Here is a 22,115-nt window from a genome sequence, read left to right as displayed (position 1 = left end):
CATAGGAAGTCATTCCTGCCTGTGGCCATCAAACTTTACAACTCCTCCCTTGGAGGGTCAGACACCCTGAGCCAATAGGCTGGTCCTGGACTTATTTCATAATTTACTGGCATAATTTACATATTACCATTTAACTATTTATGATTTTATTACTATTTAATTATTTATGGTGCAACTGTAATGAAAACCAATTTCCCCCAGAATCAATAAAGTATGACTATGACTATGGACATTGGACGAAACACGCAGTTTCGCCTACACCTCGGCATGTCCTGCTCCTCCTCCCATCCTTAAATGGAGTCACTCCTACCGCTGGCTCATTTATGGGCCCAGGACACAGGTTCAGATGCACATCCCAGACCTCCACCCTGGGTATTGGGCCAATACAACATGGATCTTCTCCCCTAGAACACTATGCGCACATCCGGTATACACTCAGAACCAGTGTGCACACATGTTCCAGCAGTCATGTGGTTCACGCACATATATACAGACCTCAGCTCCTCACCATGTACGTCCGCGCACCCACTACACACGGTTCCCACGCGCCCACCGTTAACGGTCCCCCACTCTACTCACTGTAGAGCCACAGTTCCCGGCCCATCAGTTTCCGCTGCGTTCGGAGCAATTCCTGGAGTATCCTGTGGGTCCGCATGTGCTCCACTTGCCCAGCTCTGGAATCAATCCAGCAGGACAAATCGGGTCACAGCCGGGAGTGAGGAAGCCCGTCCTGCACGTCCACCTCAACCATCCGCCCTAGCCAGCCTCCCCTCCCTCGCCCCATAAATACCAAGTGCTCACAGTCAACCCTCTGCCTCACACACAGCCTTTCCACATCCCAAAGTACAGGAGCAGAACCAGGCCATTCCTGCCCCATCATCCACAAATGGCTGATTTTGTTTTCCCTCAACCCCCCTCTCAAGAAGGTCGCGTCCATCATTAAGAACCCTCAGCACCTGGGACACACCCTCCTCTCAGTACAGTCATCAGGGAGGAGGTACACAAGCCTGAAGATCCACCTGCCATGTTTTAAGAACAGCTTCTTCCCTCGGATTTCTGAACAGTCCATAAACATGACCTTACCATTCCAGTTTTGCACTATGTCAGTGATAATAGGCCAATTACAAATCCAATTAGATTTTCCCACAAGGTGAAATATCCTGTCTGTATCCATCCTTTCAAAATCTTATATTTCAGTCAGTGTGAGCTCTTAGCAACCAATCTAGTGAAGCTCTGAGCTCTGGCGTACGCCCTTCCCTTTCCAGCTGCAGCCAGTGCTCCAGATGTGGTCTCACCAACGCCCAAGACTGCCCTCCTTTTTGCATTTCATCCCCTATTCTTAGCAGGATCCATGCTCCTACTCTGTGCGTTGTGACAGACAGACACTGTTCACAGGTTATTCACACAGGGAAGCCGTTCGATCATAGCCCTGTAACCTACCGGTAGAAAGCCACCGACTCGGCATTGACACGGATCTGCATGTGCTTGAACCTGCGGTGGAGAGGCAGCAAGAGGTTAGAGATCTCCTTCTGAAGCCAGGCACGCTCATCCTCTCTCTCAGAGCCCATACCCCCCCAACATTCCAGTCCTCGGACAGTTCCAGATTTACTTATCACGTGTACATCAGAACATGTGGTGAAATATATCACTTGGGTTAACAACCAACACAACCTGGGGGCAGCCTGCAAGAGTCACCACACATTCCTGTGCCAACATAGCCTGCCCACAATGTTTAGCAGAACAACAGTACCGAAACAATCGTGAAAGAATCCTCTTTCCACCATCATTCCAACAACCAACCCACTCACACAAACAGTCCTCCTGCCCCAGCAAAGGCCCCCTCCAGTCTCCATTGGCCTCGAGGACTCACGGACATCAGGCCTCTGACTTTTCCCCAGAATGACATGTTGGTCACCCGGTCTGTGGTGGTGAATTAAGAGACAAGTAAACCTACACTGAGGCAAAAATCAATTACTACTGAAATGGAGGTACTTGTCACTACCAAACGAGGCAATGTATTCCACTAGTGAGGCTGGCCAGCTCTCAGTCAGACCAGTGAGCAGAGTTCTGATTTCCGCAGTGTGCAAATTAAAGAAACAATGGGGAACAAGAACGTTAAGCTTCAATTTTTAAAAAAAGAACCCAAAAGTTTCATTGTCTCATTACAGAAGAGAAGATTTAGGGGAAGCTGACTGAGATCCTTAAAATTATTATTGGACAGATAAGGAAGATGTAGCAAACTATTTCATATTTTGTATATCCTTGTGTCAGAGAAGGAGATCACTTTGGCTTATTGAGTCTGTGTCAGCTCATGAATCCTAGTCCCTCTCTATCTCTCCCTGTACTCAACTACCCCTGGCAGATTCTGGAGACACAAAAGACTGCAGATAATAGAATCCTGAGAAAAAGATGAACTGCTGGGGCAACTCAGTGAGTTCGACAGCATCTGGACAGCCTCCTCTGGAAAAAAGCTTGTACCTTCTTCCCGTGTGCAAGTGGGTTTCCTCCGGGTGCTCTGATTTCCTCCCGAGTCCAAGGACATACTGGTTAGTAGGTAAACTGGCCATTGTAAATTGTCCTGTGATTAGGCTAGAATTAACAATTTTGTATACCAAATTATGAGGGGTATAGATAGGGTAAATGCAAGCAGGCTCCTCCCCCCACCCCACTGAGGTTAAGTGGGACTACAACTCGAAGTCATGGGTTAAGGGTGAAAGGTGAAAAGTTTAAGGGGAGCACAAGGGGAAACGTCTTCACTCAGCATCATGAGGGTGGGGAACGAGCTGCCAGTGTAAGTGCCGCATGTGAGCTCGGTTTTTTTTTGGCGTGTGCCTGCATGCGTGCGAATCTGTGCGTCTGCGTGTCCATAATGATGTCTTTTTCATGGCTTACACAAGGCGCGGAGCGAGAGAGAGAGAGACTGTGTGGCGCACCACTCCCCACACAGACATTTTCGCAGTATTCTCCCTTTATTTTATGAGGTCGAGTTGCAATCTCAACACTCGAAACGGCACGGATGGAAAGCGCACTTGGGAGCGGACCCGACTAGTTTCGAACCCAGGATCCTCCACTGCCGGGTCCGGCGCTGATGTCGTTGCGCCACCAGCCGGCCCGTGAGCTCGATTTCATTGTTTAAGAGGGTGGAGGGCAATGGTCCTCATGCAGGTCAATGGTAGTAGCCAGTTTAAATGGTTTGGCATGGACTTGATGGGCCAAAGGGCCTGTTCTGTACTGTACTTTCCTATGACTCTAAGTTGTTGTATTGCTGGGCAGTTCAGTGGGCCTGTTCCATGCCGTATCGCGAAATAAAATAATTAAATAGATCTGTGGTGGGAAATGTGCCGCTGACATCTAAGGACGAGATCCTGTTTGGACCTAGTCAGCATCTGAGTGTCATACGCCTCTAACTAAATAACCAGAGTGAACACCGACTGCATTTTGATAGCCAATGAGGTTGAAGATAGATCAAAACTCACAGCAGATCTTATCCTATGGTAAACAGCCTACTTATTTACAGAATCCAATTAATCAGCACAGATCTTTAGCTAACAAAGCCTGTTTAAATAATCTTCATGGGCTACAAATTCTATTTCAACAAAGTCTTTGCACACATGGGAGAGAGAATCTTATCATACAGCCTTGTGACTGAAACTCCAGATAAAAAGGAGTGAGTGAGGACAGTTACACACTGACAACTTATGTGCTGAAGTGCACAGACACATACAGTTTTGTAAACGCAAACACGAAGAATTCTGCAGATGCTGGAAATTCAAGCAACACACATAAAAGTTGCTGGTGAATGCAGCAGGACAGGCAGCATCTCTAGGAAGAGGTACAGTCGACGTTTCAGGCCGAGACCCCTCGTCAGGACTAACTGAAGGAAGAGCTAGTAAGGGATTTGAAAGTGGGAGGGAGAGGAAGAGATCCAAAACGATAGGAGAAGACAGGAGGGGGAGGGATGGAGCCAAGAGCTGGACAGGTGATTGGCAAAGGGGATATGAGAGGATCATGGGACAGGAGACCCAGGGAGAAAGAAAAGGGGGAGGGGGGGAATAAACCCAGAGGATGGGCAAGGGCTATAGTCAGAGGGACAGAGGGAGAAAAAGGAGAGAGAGAGAGAGAGAAAGAATGTGTGTATATAAATAAATAATGGATGGGGTACGAGGGGGAGGTGGGGCATTAGCGGAAGTTTGAGAAGTCAATGTTCATGCCATCAGGTTGGAGGCTACCCAGACGGAATATAAGGTGTTGTTCCTCCAACCTGAGTGTGGCTTCATCTTTACAGTAGAGGAGGCCGTGGATAGACATACCAGAATGGGAATGGGACGTGGAATTAAAATGTGTGGCCACTGGGAGATCCTGCTTTCTCTGGCAGACAGAGCGTAGGTGTTCAGCAAAACGATCTCCCAGTCTGCGTCGGGTCTCGCCAATATATAGAAGGCCACATCGGGAGCACCGGACGCAGTATATCACCCCAGCCAACTCACTGGTGAAGTGTTGCCTCACCTGGAAGGACTGTCTGGGGCCCTGAATGGTGGTAAGGGAGGAAGTGTAAGGGCATGTGTAGCACTTGTTCCGCTTACAAGGATAAATGCCAGGAAGGAGATCAGTGGGGAGGGATGGGGGGGACGAATGGACAAGGGAGTCGCGTAGGGAGTGATCCCTGCGGAAAGCAGAGAGACAGGGGAGGGAAAGATGTGCTTGGTGGTGGGATCCTGTTGGAGGTGGCGGAAGTTACGGAGAATAATATGTTGGACCCGGAGGCTGGTGGGGTGGTAGGTGAGGACCAGGTGAACCCTATTCCTAGTGGGGTGGCGGGAGGATGGAGTGAGAGTGGATGTGCATGAAATGGGGGAGGTGCGTTTGAGAGCGGAGTCGATGGTGGAGGAAGGGAAGCTGCTTTCTTTAAAAAAGGAGGAAATCTCCCTCATCCTGGAATGAAAAGCCTCATCCTGAGAGCAGATGCGGCGGAGATGGAAGAATTGCGAGAAGGGGTTTTGCAAGAGACAGGGTGAGAAGAGGAATAGTCCAGATAGCTGTGAGAGTCAGTAGGCTTATAGTAGACATCAGTAGATAAGCTGTCTCCAGAGACAGAGACAGAAAGGTCTAGAAAGGGGAGGGAGGTGTCGGAAATGGACCAGGTAAACTTGAGGGCAGGGTGAAAGTTGGAGGCAAAGTTAATGAAGTCAACGAGCTCAGCATGCGTGCAGGAAGCAGTGCCAATGCAGTCGTCGATGTAGCGAAGGAAAAGTGGCGGACAGATACCAGAATAGGTTTGGAACATAGATTGTTCCACAAAGCCAACAAAAAGGCAGGCATAGCTACGACCCATACGGGTGCCCATAGCTACACCTTTAGTTTGGAGGAACTGGGAGGAGCCAAAGGATAAATTATTAAGAGTAAGGACTAATTCTGTTAGACGGAGCAGAGTGGCGGTAGAGGGGAACTGTTTAGGTCTGGAATCCAAAAAGAAGCAGAGAGCTTTGAGACCTTCCTGATGGGGGATGGAAGTATATAGGGACTGAACATCCATGGTGAAAATAAAGTGGTGGGGGCCAGGGAACTTAAAATTATTGAAAAGTTTAAGAGCGTGAGAAGTGTCACGAACATAGGTAGGAAGGGATTGAACAAGGGGGAATAAAACCGTGTCAAGGTATGCAGAAATGAGTTTGGTGGGGCAGGAGCAAGCTGAGACAATAGGTCTGCCAGGACAGGCAGGTTTGTGGATCTTGGGTAGGAGGTAGAAACGGGAAGTGTGGGGTGTGGGAACTATAAGGTTGGTAGCAGTAGATGGGAGATCCCCTGAGCGGATAAAGCCAGTGATGGTGTGGGAGACAATGGCCTGGTGCTCCTTAGTGGGGTCACGGTCCAGGGGTAAATAAGAAGAGGTATCCGTGAGTTGTCGCTGTGCCTCGGCAAGGTAGAGGTCAGTACGCCAGACAACAGTGCCCCCCCTTATCGGCGGGTTTAATAATAAGGTTAGGATTAGTGCGGAGGGGGTGGACAGCACAGTGTTCGGAAGGAGTAAGGTTGGAATGGGAACAAGGTGCGGTGAAGTCAAGACGGTTGATGTCCCGTCGGCAGTTAGCAATAAAGAGATCCAGAGCAGGCAGAAGACCAGAGCGGGATGACAGGGCAAGTTACCCAGTCAACACTACAGCCTCAGAAAGGAACTGGAATCAAAGGATGGCACAAAAATTTTGCTGGCATGCAGCACGCAATGTCACCCCTTGATTCTTTAAACCCTGCCCATAATAAAAAGATACATAATGATTATGTCACCCCTTGATTCTTTAAACCCTGCCCATAATAAAAAGATACATAATGATTATCGTTACTGCCAACTGAAGTAGCTGATGAGTCTTTACTACCAAAGAGCAGTGAAATATTTTCACAGGAATTGTCTCACGCTGGCTTGGCACCAACTTTTGCGAGAACACGTGACGTTGTATGATCTGATCTGAAATCCTTGCAGACTTGGTCTACACGTCAATTTTTTGGACAGTAAACGGTTACAATAAACTATTTAGAAATGTTATCTTTCAATTGTCTTTTTAAAAGATGTATTTTAATACTTTTTGAATAGGTTTTCCAAAACGCTTAATTTATTTCAATCTATCTCTTAGACATTTATAATAGTAAAACAACGAATACATGAAAATAAGCAACAAGACTCATCCTTTTTTCCTGTTAAAAATCCGTAATTATTGTTATTTATCGAGATACAGTTCCCATCCTTCGAGCCACGCTACCCAGCAATCCCCAGATTTAACCCCAGCCTAATCACAGGACAATTTACAATACCAATTAATCTACCAACCAGTACGTCTGTGGACTGTTGGAGGAAACCAGAGCACCCAGAGAAAACCCACTCAGTCACGGGGAGAACGTACAAACTCCTTACAGGCAGTGATGGGAATTAATCCCGTGTTGCCTGTACTGTAGAGCATTGTGCTAACCACTACACTACCATGCCGCCCTAAAATCAATGATAATCTCTGCTAAAAATTATGATGGCATATGAGAGAATTTTTTTTTTAAAAGAAGATTATCGCCAATTTGGGCGCACGCTGTCAAAAAGTTTCGCCACCCCGGACTAGGTCCTTATTTGCCAACTCAGTCACAGAAGCGCACACTGAAGGTTGTAAACCGTACACTGTCTATTGCCTCATGCACACCGGTACCAAGTGGAAGAGGTGCGAAGCAGACAAGCGACTCCAGCACAGTTTCTCACCTGAAGTCTCCCTCCAGCTTCTCCTGTTGGACGAGGGTTGGTATAATCGGCCCCATCAGAGCCTTGTTGACCACTGAGCCAATGAGGAAGTAAATGAAGATGGTAACGGGCCCCAACCAACCTGTACTGTAAAGACAGGAGACCCTTCACTAACACATAACCACAGCCACTTCCAATTACATCCTGACTTCAATGGACAGCAGACTGATATAGCTGAGGGGTGATTCAGAAAGATGACCAAACCTTTGATCAAAGAGGAGCATTTTCGAGGAAAGAGAGAGGTGGTGAGGGTTTAGGAAGGAAATTTTAGAACTTAACACCTCAGTATTAGGGGAAAGATTATGGATACAGAACAGAGGAAGGCAAGTGAAAGAGTGAGGATTTGAAAGTCAAAGCCTTGCTTTAACAAAAGCAGTGTGTGTTAGAACGTGGACAGCAGAGCTCAGATGACATACTTGTGGAGGGTGGGTTAAGGGAACCAGCCAGGCATGTGTTAGAATGAAGATTTATGAACAGATTGGAGCAAGTTCCTTTGGAAATGAGACAGGGTTGGAATTCGTGTCGTGAAGCTCATCTCGAGGTTAAACCTCCAAGAGAACCACAACATTGTCATAGGGTTTGGAGGCTTGTGTGCCTCAATGACCTGGAGAGCGACGTTGGCTGGAGTCAGGGCTTTACAGGTCAAAGGGCAGAGGCCAGACCAAGAGTGGTCCACTGGTCCTCCTGGTTCGGTGGTTCTGCTCAGGACCAACAACCTTGACTGGTCAAAAAAATCCTTCTTCATTGTGTACGATGGAATGGATAGACAGATGGAGGACTTACATTGTTGCCCTGAACGCCAGCACTGTAACAGGCAGCAAATAAGTCAGTAAAGTTGCAAACAGGTGAAGTTTCAGATAGTTACGAGGAAATCGGATGAAGTTGACATCAGGGACAAAGACTGTGAGGCTGAAGAGTGAGACATCACAAGATATGCATTAAAGACTCATTTAGTGTGACTGAGATTGGACAAGTCTGTCTCATCTAAAAGGAGCCAAGTCCAAGTCTCTCTATTCTGACCCAGTCCCTCCCCACAACCATCTGTGTGTTACCTGTAAAAGCACTGGTAGGTGTAGTAACTCAGGGTGAAGGGCGAGATGATGAGGTTGGTGGCCATTGTTCCCATCCCTCTGCAGAACCGCTCCACATCCTGGCTGATACGCTGGTCCCTGTAAACACCACTGACAACTTCACACAGATGAAGCAAAGACTGAATCCACCCACAGGGTCGCTTTAAACTCTCTGACAGATTCTAGCTTTCATTCAATATCAACAACTCCAACCCCATCATTCAGATTTGAGCCCGTAACAAGCTCCCAAGTACGTACCCATTTGAGAATTAAATCATCTGAACCCCTAGGTGAGATTTTAGTCTGTAATTCACTCCTCGAGCATCTGTTATCCTGTTTATAAATGACAGTGTCACAGAAAGGTACAGCAGAGAAACCAGCCATTCAGCCCATTGTATTCACACTGACCATCAACCACCCATTTATACTAATCCTATAGTCATCCATTTTTGTTGTTCTTGTTACACTCATCAATTCAGCTTCATCTGCCTGTGATTGACAGGTCTCTCTCTCCCTCTCCGCTACTGGAGGAAGTTGCCTGCGTTTGACCGGTCTCTCTCTCCCTCTTGCTCAATGCTGCCAGGGTCTTGGGCTGGGGCAAGGTTTAATAGTGGCGGTTTGTGGTTTGGACTCATTTTCAGAGAACTCTGCAGTTCATGTTATATGGGTTTCTGGTTACTCCTCTTTTTATTGCTATTTTGTGCGATCTTGATTGGGACGAAATTCACGGTTGTATACTGCATATATACTTTGATAATAAATGTACTTTGAGTAGTTGAACTTTGAATTCCAGTCCAGATTCCATCACTCATCTACAAACCTTCAGTGATTTATAGTACTAATCGACTTAACAACCCGCACGACTTTGGGATGTGGATAACGGTGTACAAGATGAGAAGAGGATTAAACCTATGTGAGGGGTTTCTTCTTTTATGTTACTGTGAAGGCTAACAAAATGGGTTCTTTGTTATGTTATAATTAAAATGGCTTTTCTGTAATAACTGCTGAGAAAGTTCTCTCTCTAGCAGCTTGTTTGGGTTATAAAGAGAATTGTATTCATTTGCTAACCAATTGGGATAGATGTTATTCTTTCTTGTGTGTCTGTAAGCTATTGTTCGTGGGTTTTGAGGCAGAAGGCACGATGGGGACAGAAAGAGGAGACACGATGCTGTGACCCTGAGCGGGAGTCCGAGGCCCAGGGTTTTCGGCAAGGATAAGAGACGAAGATAGACTCGTGTGGAGTGTCTGGTCGACCACCGTGGCTGGTCCCAGGTGGCGGGTCGAGGTGGTCAGAGGGGATCGAATGGTGGAAAGGAGACTCTGTTACTTGAGATCCAACTGTTGTGCACGAAGTGGCTGAACTTTGATAAGCTTGGCGCCTTTTATATTTTAAATCTATTAATTACATAGTTCCAGTAAGATCTCTAAAGTGTAATCATTTAATCACATATGGTGTATTGTCTGTTATTTGGCATGGTGGGGTATATCACACAGCATCCACACAAACTTGATTACCCAGTCTGGCAGGGCCAAAGGCTGCTCCCTCTAGACGGAAGCGAGTTGAGCGAGCCTGAGGCTCACCAGGGGCCACACATAGTACGGGACCCTACAGCCCATGATGTTGTGCCAAACCCTTAACATACTCTAAGATCAATCTAACTCTTCCCTCCTGCATAGGCCTCCGTGTTTCCATCATCGAGATAGAATTAACACAGGCAGAGCCAGCAGCCAGCACTTTTCTCCCAGGGCGGGTGACAATGACTAGTACGGGAGTGCACAATTTTCAGGTGATTGGAAAAAAAGTATGGGGAGGGGTGACGGCAATGTCAGGGGTACTTTTTTTTTAAAAAAGAGAGTGGTGAGTGCATGGAACCCATTGCCAGGGGATGTGGTAGAGGCAATTGGGGACATTTAAGAGACACATGAAAGATAGAAAAATGGAGGGTTATGGAGGAGGGAAGAGTCAAATTGAGTTTGGAGTAGGTTAAAAGGTCAGGCCAACATTGTGGGCTGAAGGGGCAGTATGCTCCATGTTCCAAGAATAGCACCCACACGACCACAGGGAGAACGTTCAAACTCCACACAGACAGCACCCGAGGTCAGGATTGAACTGGGTCTCCGGTGCTGCAAGGCAGTGGCTCTACCAGCCGCGCCACTGCACTGCTCAAGTGGGTGTCTGGGTTCAGAGTCGAACAACTATTGCATCCTCCAGCACCTTTCCTGGCAGTTGCTCACCACTCCAAGGGTAGGTGTCGAGGTATTGCGGGGGGGGTTATGGAACTGATTTCCTGGGTCACGGCATAGCCAGGATCAATAACCCACACCCCTGCCCCATCTTAGCCCAGCCACACCAGAGCTAAGTAAGTTTGCGGCTGACAAGATGCCCACTCTGGGTGCACCTGATTGCTCAAGCCAAGGGGGAGATACCAAAAAGATTGAGAGGGCAGAGAAAGTTAGCAAGGATGCTACCAGGACTTGAGAATCTGAGTTAAGGGGAAGATTGAATAGATTAGGTCTTTATACCCCGGAGCGTAGGAGAATGAGGAGAGATTTGATAGAGATATTCAAAATTATGAGGGATTTAGATAGGGTAACTGCAAGCAGGCTTTTTCCACTGAGGTCAGGTGAGACTAGGGCTAGAGGTTAAGGGTGAAAGGTGAAGATAAGCAGGAAATTCTACACTCAGAGGATGGTGAGAACGTGGAATAAGCTGCCAGCGGAAGAGGTGGACGCGGGCTTGATTTCAACACTTGAAAGAAATTTGGGTAGGTACGTGGAAGGGCAGCACTTTCTCTGTAGCTACAGCCTGCACTCTGTCTGGTACTTACCACCTCGATGTACCTATGTGTGAGGTGATCTGTTTGGCAGGCATACCCTCGAAAGCTTTTCACTGTATATGATGATAATATTAAACAAATTCACACACTTATTCAGGAGGTGGTCTGAGTTGAGGCCCTGAGTTATTGGGAATAGATTAGGATTTATGAGGGCTATAGATAGGGTGAGTGCAAGCAGGCCTTTTTCCACTGAGGTTGGGTGAAACTAGAGCTAGGTGCCATAGGTCAAGGGTGAAAGGTGAAATATTTAAGGGGAAATCCGAGAAGGAACTTCTTCACTCCGTGGGTGATGGAACGAGCTGCCAGCAGCAGTGGAGGGTGCGGGTTTGATTAGTCATAGTCATAGTTCATTGATCCCGAGGGAAATTGGGTTTCGTTACAGTTGCACCAGACAAGAATAGAGTATAAATATAGCAATATAAAACCATAAATAATAATATGTAAATTATGCCAGATGGAAATAAGTCCAGGACCAGCCTATTGGCTCAGGGTGTCTGACCCTCCAAGGGAGGAGTTCTAAAGTTTGATGGCCACAGGCAGGAATGACTTCCTATGACGCTCAGTGTTGCATCTCGGTGGAATGAGTCTCTGGCTGAATGTACTCCTGTGCCCAACCAGTACATTATGTAGCGGATAGGAGACATTGTCCAAGATTGCAACATTTGAGAAAAGTGTGTAAATGTACACAGATGGGAGGGCTATGGTCTGGGTGAAGATCGATGGGACTAGGCAGTATGATAGTTTGGCACAGACTGGATGGGCCAAAGGCTGTATGGGGCTGTAGGGCTGAAAATCACACATGATGGAAGCGTGGAGCAAACTCGGAGGTCAGATGGCTTAATTCTGCTCCTATGTCTTATGGGAAGCCAATTTGAAAAGCAGCTCAGGTTCCACTTACGGGTTATCCAGGCTGGTGTGGAGCACATTTAGACTGTAGTAGACCTTCCTCCTGAAGTAGCTCTGGTGCAGGTTCTGCGTCAGGTTCTGCCTCCATCTGACATACAACAGGTTCGAGATGTACTGGTCAAAACTCTTCAGCTGAAAGAGAAAAGCCGTCACCGGTGTCAGAAGTAACAAGCAAAGCCATCACATTCCCAGCTCAGGGATTAAAGATTTAACTTTATTCAGCATACACACTTACACGGATTATGAATTTGTCGTGGTGTGTTGGTGTGATGTGCAACAAATAGCAACAACATTCAACAATTATAAAGAATAAAGAATTAAATTTTTTTAAAAATGTGTGGCGGGTTGGAGATACATCTCTACCAGAGTAAGGAGCTCCTTCCCTCTGCTAGTCTGCAGGTCACCCTTGGGCAAGGTGCTACATCTGCTTAGCCCCTGATCAGGGTCATGTGAAGCCATGGGAGCAGGTGGTGGATGGTCATATGAGCAGTTGGTGCAGATCACAACTGCTATTGCAGTTATTGCAACCACTGATGCCAGGGAGGCAATCTCTGAAGAGTATTCATAACGGCTGGGCTCACCTGTCTTGTAAAGACACTGCCTAGAAGGCGGCAATGGCAAACCACTTCTGTAGAAAATCCTCCCAAGAACAATCAAGGTCGACCACGATTGCCACGTCATACGAGACGGCATATAGTGAAGATGATGATAAAAAGTAAACTTAGCGGTTAAAGTATGGCTATGGAATAAAATGTGCATAGATACCAGGGCGCATGTATTCTCAGTGTAAACAGCATTATAAGAAGTGGTTTAAAGTGTTTACACTGCCGTTCGGTGACTGAGGTAATAGACACAGTAGAGGGGGTGGGGAGCTAACTAGAGTGGTTGATCAAATTAACTGCCTGGAGGAAGGACCGGTTAAGTTGGCACGGTTTTAGTTTAAATAGCCTTACAGCCCCTTACAGAAGAGAACTTTCGGAGGAAACAGTTTGCTGGGTGGAGAGTCTCTGCAATGACGTTTCAAGACGCATGGCCATACAGCAAAGTGTGGGCCCTCTGAACACAGGGAGTACCTACTGGGATGGAGGAGGGTTTGAGTGGGAGAGGGAAGGAGGGGACAGAGCAGGGCCACTACAGAAAACCTCCTGTCCAACTTTCAGCAGAGAAAGCAAAGACAGGTAAGCCTGTACATCACCCTGCCCCTCGTTCACCGTCTTACAAACACCCTCAGACAAGAAGACCCTCACCCGATGCAGGAGAATGAAAAGAGAAAAATGGAGTCACAGTCGACGCTTCAGGCTGACACCCTTCATCAATGACCGGAAATGTCGACTGTTTATTCCCCTCTGTAAATGCAGCCTGACTTGCCGAGTTCCTCCAGGTCATCCTCTCTTCTCGCTGCTCATAAGTTGGTGAGACAACCAAGCAGGTAGAGCATGTTAACATGGGGTTTTTCCCCATCAGCTGGGACCCAAACTTCCTACCAAAGAATAGGCTTGTGGGTACAACACAAGGAAGATGGCCTTCCAATGCAGACAAATATTAAGCTGTAAGGTTTGCTGGTCATTAATTGCCTTAATTGCCTCCCAAATGTCCAAGGGACAGGAGACATGACTAGCAGAATTCCACCTTTCAACACTCAGCCCACCTTTATAAAGCCCGCCTTCAGTATACAGGTTTCCCCCACTTTTTGAACGTTCGCTTTACGAAATCTCACTGTTACGAAAGACCTACATTAGTTCCCTGTTTTCGCTAACAGAAGGTGTTTTCACTGTTACGAAAAAAGGCAGCGCACGAAAAAAAAAATCAGCGCGCGCCCCGAGCAGCCGCTTTCCCCCGGATTCAGAACGGCATTCTAGCCAGCATTGCTAAAACACGTGCATGTGAGCAGCCATTAGCAAGATGAGTTCTAAGGTATCGAAAAAGCCTGAAACAGCTCGTAAGGGTGTTACACCTAGCGTAAAACTAGACATAATTAAGCGTTTTGATCGTGGTGAACGAAGGAAGGACAAAGCAAGTTTGGCTTGTGGAAGTTGACGAAGATGATGTTGAAGAGGTTTTGGCATCCTATGACCAAGAACTGATAGATGAAGAGCTGATGCAATTGGAAGAGGAAAGGATAACAATCGAAACTGAACGGACCGAAAGTGAAGTTGTCCAGGAACTGAACATGAAGCAACTGCGTGAGATTTTCGCTGCAATGATAAAGTACGACTTTAATTTTGAAAGGGTACATCGGTTTAAGGCATATTTGCAAGATGGTTTGAGTGTTTACAAAGAACTGTATGATAGAAAAATGCGCGAGGCTCAGCAGTCAAGCATACTGTCGTTTTTCAAGCCTTCCACATCAGCCACAGTGGCCTGGGGGTTGGGGTGGTGGGACACTGGGGTGTCACCTCATCGTTGTCTGTTTCCATTAGGGCAGGCAGCTGATCTTCTCCTATGACTGCCCGCTTCGATGTCGAAGGTCGAGATGACAGATACCGATTTGTGGAGAATGCAGCGGTAGCCGGGAGGCACACAGCACATCTTTAAGAAAAAAGCTGAAATAAACAAGCTAATTAATTAGGTGCCACCCGGCATGTAATTGTTGGCCCAGATCAGAGGCGGTGCAATCGGTATCGGTCGGCGGCCCAGAGGGTGGGGGCCACTGCACCACCCCAACCTCCGACGACTCAGCCTAACACACCATCATCAGTGTGCTCTGCGCTGTCTTCCCGATTCCCGTGATACTACACTGTACATACATTATTTCTACTTTATATCGGCTGTGTATTTTTACCTGTTATTTGGTATGATTTGGCAGCTTCATAGCTTAAAGGTTACTGGAGAGCGCTTGCACCATGTTTTTGCCAACAGCGCTTGCGTGAGATTTTCGCTACAGAGAACAGTGCAGGCAATGATTGTGGAAAAGTATTTCTACTTTATATAGGCTGTGTATTCATCATATCATTCCTGCTTTTACTATACGTTACTGTTATTTTAGGTTTTATGTGTTATTTGGCATGATTTGGTAGGTTATTTTTGGGTCTGTGAACGCTCACAAAATTTTCCCATATAAATAAATGGTAATTGCTTCTTCGCTTTACGACATTCCAGCTTACGAACCGTTTCATAGGAACGCTCTACCTTCGGATGGCAGGGGAAACCTGTATCTTAATTTGCTTAGGAAACTGGTTCACTCACTCACCAGAGAGTTGGCCACGATGAGGCAGATGGCAATGGAGGTAAGTTCTCTGAAACCAACTAGATCCTTGCTTCCCAGAACTTTGAAGAAGCGGCTGGGAACAATTCCCACTTGATAAACCACCAGTTGCTCTGTGAAGAAATGGCCAAGGCAGTTACTACAAGTCTGCTCACACCTTCTCAAATCAGCTCTGAGGCCAACCCATTCTTTAATTATACAAGGGAATTCAGACGCTGGAATCTGCAGCAACATACAAAGGAGCTGGAGGAACTCGGCGGGTCAGGCAACATCTCTGGAGGGAAATGGACAGCCGAGGTTTTGGGTTGCGGAATCTGGTGGCATTGATCCAAAGGTTCTTTCGAAGTTCTGAATGAGGCATAAAACGTGATGGTTATGTTATATTAAGTGTTAGATAAGCAAAGTGCAAACAAAGAAAAGAAGCTGAGGTCCTGACTGACGGATAGCTCTTTTCTTTTTATACTCCACCGCTTGCTGATTGGTCACACCTCAAATCAGTAAAACTGCTGTGAAACTCTGCCTTTGACCACTGAGGCTGTCTACAAGAAGGGTCAGAGCCGCCTCTATTTCCTGAGGAGACTGAGGTCCTTTAACATCTGCCGGACGATGCTGAGGATGTTCGAGTCTGTGGTGGCCAGTGCCATCATGTTTGCCGTTGTGTGCTGGGGCAGCAGGCTGAGGGTGGCAGACACCAACAGAATCAACAAACTCATTCGTAAGGCCAGTGATGTTGTGGGGATGGAACTGGATTCTCTGACGGTGGTGTCTGAAAAGAGGATGCTGTCCAAGTTGCATGCCATCTTGGTCAATGTCTCCCATCCACTACATAATGTACTGGTTGGGCACAAGAGTACATTCAGCCAGAGACTCATTCCACCGAGATGCAACACAGAGCGTCATAGTAAGTCATTCCTGCCTGTGGCCGTCAAACTTGACAATTCCTCCCTTGGAGGGTCAGACACCCTGAGCCAATAGGCTGGTCCTGGACTTATTTCCTGGCATAATTTACATATTACTATTTAAATATTTATTGTTTGATTACTATTTAATTATTTATGGTGCAACTGTAACGAAAACCAATTTCCCTTGGGATCAATAAAGTATGACTATGACTAAAATCTTGCATCGCCACTCTGATTAAAAAGTAGCTCTTCTCATGCACCCCTGTTGTGGAGTGTCCAACTCACAGAATTTAAGTTTGAATAGTTACATGGGTGAGAGGCTATGTACAATTATGGTCCAGGTGCCGGTCGAGGGGACTAGGCAGAACAGGTGCTTGGCACAGACTAGATGGACCAATTCCTCCTCCTGTCTCCACTACGTCACTGTCGTGATGGTGAGACTGAGGGGAGCCCATCTCACTCTAGTTTGTCTGAGGTTGTTGCACATAAATCCCAGATGTCCTGGGTGGAGAAAGCTGGTGCAAAGCCACTAGCTGGCGGCCTGTTGGGCCTCAAAACCCCACAAACCGCTAGACAACAGATCTAGATGTCACTCTTTCCATACCGTAATCAAGCACTGCATCCTGAGAGTGCTGGGGCCGGGTCAGATTGACACTCACCAAGCAAGGCAACAAAGAGCAGCGTGGCGAACATCAGCACACTCTGGGACGACCAAGAGGGGAAGAGGATTGCCTGGATGCGGAAGAATCGTTTCACCAGCAGAAGGTCCAGCTTCGGCCTGAAAGTACAGAGCACACCAGGCAATTCGAATTCAAATTCTCTCTCTCCCCCTCTCCCTCTCCTCTGTGTGCTCTGGTTTCCTCCCACATTCCAAAGACACAGGGGTTAATAGGTCAATTAGTCACATGGGTGTAACCTGACAGCACGGGCTCACTGGGTCAGAACGGCCTTTTACAGTGCTGTTTCTCTAAATAAAATTTAAAAATTACTGGATACTGCCGATTATAAATTCTGGAGATGTTTAAAATCAAAGCACTTCAGCTCAGAAATCTGCAATAAAAACAGGAAATGCTGAAGTCTGAACTGGTACTATCCAAATGGTCAGCCAGCATCTATGGACAGGAAAGAAACAAAGTCAACATTTCAGGTCAAAGATGAACCACTGACAGACTGATCCTTGAGGGCAACAGGGGAAGAATCCTCAAGGTGCAGGATAGCATTGCATAGGTCTTACATGGGAAGCCATTCAGCCCATTAGAATATGGAACAGTACAGCACAAGAATTGGCCCTTCGGCCCATAATGTTGTGCCGAACCAACTAATAAATCAAAAAAAAACCCAGAACTAATCCCTCCTACCTACACAATGTCCATACCCCTCCAGTTTCCTCACATTCGTGTGCCTATCTTAATGTCGCTAATGTATCTGCCTCTACCACTTTACCAGGCAGCGCATACCAGGCATCCACCACTCCGAGTAAAAAACTTGCCCCTCACATCCACCTTGAACCTATCCCCCTCTCACCTTCAAGAAATTAAATTAGTGCAAAAAAAAAGGGAAAAAAAACAAGTAGTGAGGTAGTGTTTCTAGGAAGAGGTATAGTCGACATTTCGGGCCGAGACCCTTCGTCAGGACTAACTGAAGGAAGAGCTAGTAAGAGATTTGAAAGTGGGAGGGGGAGGGGGAGATCCAAAATGATAGGAGAAGATAGGAGGGGGAGGGATGGAGCCAAGAGCTGGACAGGTGATTGGTACTGGTTGGGCACAAGAGCACATTCAGCCAGAGACTCATTCCACCGAGATGCAACACAGAGCATCATAGGAAGTCATTCCTCCCTGTGGCCATCAAACTTTACAACTCCTCCCTTGGAGGGTCAGACACCCTGAGCCAATAGGCTGGTCCTGGACTTGTTTCATAATTTACTGGCATAAATTACATATTACTATTTAATTATTTATGGTTTTATTACTATTTATTTATGGTGCAACTGTAACGAAAACCAGTTTCCCCCGGGATCAATAAAGTATGACTATGACTATTTCAGTTAGCCCTGACAAAGGGTCTCAGCCCGAAACGTCGAATGTACCTCTTCCTAGAGATGCTGCCTGGCCTGCTGCATTCACCAGCAACTTTGATGTGTGTTGCTTGAAATTCCAGCATCTACAGATTTCTGTGTGTGTGTGTGTGTGTGTGGTAGTGTTTCATGGTTTTATTGTCCATTTAGAAATCTGATGCAGAGGGAAGAAGCAGCTCCTGACTCACTGAACATGTCTTCAGACTCCTGTACCTCCCCCCTGATGGTAGCACTGAGAAGAAGGCATGGCTTGGGTGGTGGGGGTCCTTAATGATGGATGCCGCCTTTTTGAGGCATTGCTCCTTGAAGGTGTCCTGGATGCTGGGGAGTCTAGTGCCCATGATGGAGCTGTCTGAGTTGACAATCTTCTGCAGCTTATTTCAATTCTGTGCAGTTCCACCCAGTCTACCCCCATACCAGACAGTGATGCATCCAGTTAGAACGCTCCCCACCATGTAATTGTTGCAAGGGTCTTTGGAGACATATTATTTTTACTACTAATAAGTAAGATTTATACATTGCAATCGCACTCCTCTTATTTCTCTGTAACTTTATCATTTATTTCCTCTCACCTGCTCATCAACTCCCCTTTGATTCTTTTACCACTTATCCGGAGTAGCCAATTGACTGACCACAACGTCTATGGGACGTGGAATGGGAGCACAAAGGAAAATCCATGTTGTTACAGGAAAACTGTACAAACTTTACACTGACAGCACCAGAGGTCAGGATCGAATGCTGGCCACTGCAACTGTGAGACAGCTGATGGGTCGAGTGCTAATGAGATTCACTAGGATGCTGCCAGGACTGGATTATAGGGTAAGACTGGGCTTTATTCCTTGGACCGTAGGAGGCAGATCCTGTCGAGGTCTATAAAATCATGGGGGGCATAGATATAGAGTGAACATATACATAGTCTCTTTCCTTAAGATTAGGGAACCGAACACTAGGGAGCATACTGTAGGTTTAGGCAAGTGGGGAAAGATTTAATACAGACCTGAGGGGAAACCTTTTCACCCAGAGGGTAGTGTGTCTATGGCAAAAGATGTCAGAAGTGACTGGGCAGGTTTGTGCTTAGGAAATGTTTCAGGGGATATGGGCCAATCACAGGTTCGTGGGACTAGCTTAGATGGGCATCTTGGTCAGCAAGGATGAGAAGGGCAGAAGGGCCTGGTTCCCTGCTGTTTTACTCTGCGACTCCAGGAGGTGCTTCGAGTGAGTTCAGTGGTGCTGGGGTACAGGAAAGACTGGGTTTTATTCCTTGGCGAGTAGGAGACTGATCCTATAGAGGTCCATAACATCAAGAGGGGCATAGATCGGGTGAATACATCCACTGACTTTTCCCCTAAGAGTGGGGAGCCAAAAATTCGGGGCCATGCTGTAAGTTTAGGGTGAGTGGGACAAGATTTAATAGAAACCTGAGGGACAATTTTTTTTTACCTGGGGTGCTGTATTTTCACGTGCCGTTCTGAAATACTCTGTGGCTCACGGAGAAGCCTCAAGTGAGTTCAAAGGTGCTTGTTGAATGGGCAAATGAACCATGCCAGAATCTATCCGGAATCTCCGTGAATACTAGAGAGCGCAAGTTTCCGGTGTCTCCTACAGTTGAACAGCACGCTTGTCTGGAGTCCCAGATGAATGAAGCTATTGACCCCATTGACCCCTGGAATCTGCCGGACAGTCAGGGGTCAATGGCGATGTAAAATAGTAAAGTGTTAATGCTCTGCTTTCATGCTGACTGCAGCATTTAATACTCACAATCTCCCACTTTACCTGGTGCATTCCTGCTGCCCTCTCCTGCCCAGCCGCTCGGAGCCTGACATCGCCCTCAGGACTAGCGACCTGTCAGTCACGCCCACGGGAACCGAGTCCGGACTCCGGGACCGAACCACTGTCACGTGAAGCCACAGCACCGCGCAGGCGCATCACGCTGATGGCAGAACACGGAGAAACTGTCTCAACGTGTTGACGTAATACGCAGAGTACTGGCAAATCGGCGTCGTGCTGAAGCCACACGCTGAGTACTGGCAAATGTGCCGCGCGGTGACGTAACACCTAGATAGCCCTCGGTCCTGGTTCAAGTCAGGAGCTTTGGCAATGGTTCCATGCTCCAAGTAGACAGCTTATTGTCCGCTCTATATTCTGCTCCCATTACAAAAATTGTGCTTCAATCTCCTTTGAATCTGTATGTCAGAACACACTGACTTGGGCATTGTATCCCTTTTGCTTCACCTAAACTGCGCGGGTGTGCTGCCGTGCAATAACTGAAATGCTCCCATGCACATAGCCTTTGTTGTCACACAGCTGGAATTGTCTTTTATATAATGTTTTATTAAAGTGCCCTGCAGTTTTCAGGCTGTGTAAAAAATTCCTTTTCAGAGCATTGATCAGTCAGCACAGCTGAAAAACAAGTTAGAGGGAACGTTGGTTATGAATATGGTGAAAATCTCATAATCTCACAGCTCACCGGTCAAAAACCTTTCTTCTACTTTGGTTCATCCTCTGGAAATCATTGGTCTCTATTCTCTACTCCACCCATTTGCAGGGGACCAGAAGACATCAGGACAATAAGGAATCTAGAGTATATTTAAAAATTAAATTAAATTAGTGCAAAAAACAGTGAGGTAGTGTACATGGGTTCATTGTCACCCTTTCGAAGCAGGTAGGAACCTCTGACTGCAGCAGTGAATGACTGAAGATGTCCTTGAACACTCCCACCAGTCGGTTGGCACAGGTTTTCAGTACCCTACCAGGTACACCATCAGGACCTGATGCCTTCAGACAGTTCACCCTTTTGAAAGATGTTCTAACATTAGCCTCTGAGGTAGAGATCACAGGGTCACCAAATGCTGCAGGGATTTGCACAGGTGTAGTTTTATTCTCCCTTTCAAAGGGAGGAAAGCGATTGTCAATGTTTCAGGTCAAAGCCCTGCGTAATTCGGAGAACTTGCTAGCCAGATTCCAAAGGTTGATTTTCGACACCTGAACATTTGCCTCTAGTTTCAAGGGATGTGAGATCACTTAAGATATTATATATAGAATATTTTCTGGAGTGTTGGAGGCTAAGAGGAGACCTGATTATAAAATTAGGAGAGGCAGAGATAAGGAGAACAGTCAGAATCTTTTTCTAAAGATTCTAAAGGGCATGCATTTTTGGTGAAAGGGGGGAAATTTAAAGAACAGGCATGGAGCAAGATTTTACATGGAGATGGGTAAGTGCCTGAAATGGACTGCCAGGGGTGGTGATGGAAGCAGATAGTGGCATTTAAGAGGCTGTTCGACAGATCCATGAATATTTAGTTTCTGGAGGGAAATAGATGATATACAGGTAGAAGAGATTTAACTTAATATGGCATCATGTTTGGTGCAGATATCGTGGGCCAAAGAGCCTGCTATTCTATGTTTTATGTAATATTTGTATTAATATTTTGGGATAAGGATGTCATTGCTAAGGCCAAAACTTTTTTCCTAATTACCCAGCTTCTTTATCACTGCAGTCCTGTTGAAATTTGGTGGGGAGTTTAGAGATTTAGACCAAAGGATGATGACGGATCATTGATATAGTTACAAGTCGGGATTCTGTCATTTAAAGGGGGGGGGGGCACCTGCTTGTAGTGGTGCTCCCATGTGTCTGCTCTGCTCTTGAACTTGGTGAAAATTTAACCTGATGACCAGCATGCCTTTGGGATGGAGGAAGAAACCCACGTACCCATAGGAATCAATAGTCATAATCAGAACATGCTTACTCCACACAGACAGTGCCTATAGTCGGGATGGACCTGGGTCCATAAGGCCATAGGAGCAGAATTAGGCCATTCAGCCCAACGAGTCTGTTCCGCTATTCCATC

The 22,115-nt window shown here is 46.6% G+C and overlaps 1 protein-coding gene across 4 annotated transcripts in view; it reads right to left on the bottom strand.

The window, feature by feature from the left end:
• abcd4 (ATP-binding cassette, sub-family D (ALD), member 4) overlaps nt 1–20,160 on the bottom strand; it is a 55,684-nt gene extending 35,524 nt beyond the window's left edge. The window contains exons 1-8 of one of the 4 annotated variants that reach the window (XM_063044168.1): nt 20,041–20,160; nt 16,853–16,971; nt 15,277–15,404; nt 12,079–12,218; nt 8,326–8,442; nt 7,235–7,360; nt 1,441–1,491; nt 580–674 (exon numbers count right to left, since the gene is read on the bottom strand). In XM_063044168.1, coding sequence (XP_062900238.1) covers nt 580–674; nt 1,441–1,491; nt 7,235–7,360; nt 8,326–8,442; nt 12,079–12,218; nt 15,277–15,404; nt 16,853–16,971; nt 20,041–20,090 — 826 coding nt within the window. In that variant the 5' untranslated portion in view covers nt 20,091–20,160. Of the gene's footprint in view, nt 1–579; nt 675–1,440; nt 1,492–7,234; nt 7,361–8,325; nt 8,443–12,078; nt 12,219–15,276; nt 15,405–16,852; nt 16,975–20,040 lie in introns of those variants that run through there. The other 3 variants (XM_063044178.1, XM_063044186.1, XM_063044197.1) reach the window with 3 other exon arrangements.
• Between the last annotated feature and the right edge of the window lie 1,955 nt (nt 20,161–22,115).

This window comes from Mobula hypostoma, chromosome 1, assembly GCF_963921235.1.
Source record: "Mobula hypostoma chromosome 1, sMobHyp1.1, whole genome shotgun sequence".
Taxonomy (NCBI): Eukaryota; Metazoa; Chordata; class Chondrichthyes; order Myliobatiformes; family Myliobatidae; genus Mobula; species Mobula hypostoma.
This window is presented reverse-complemented; position numbering and strand designations above follow the sequence as displayed.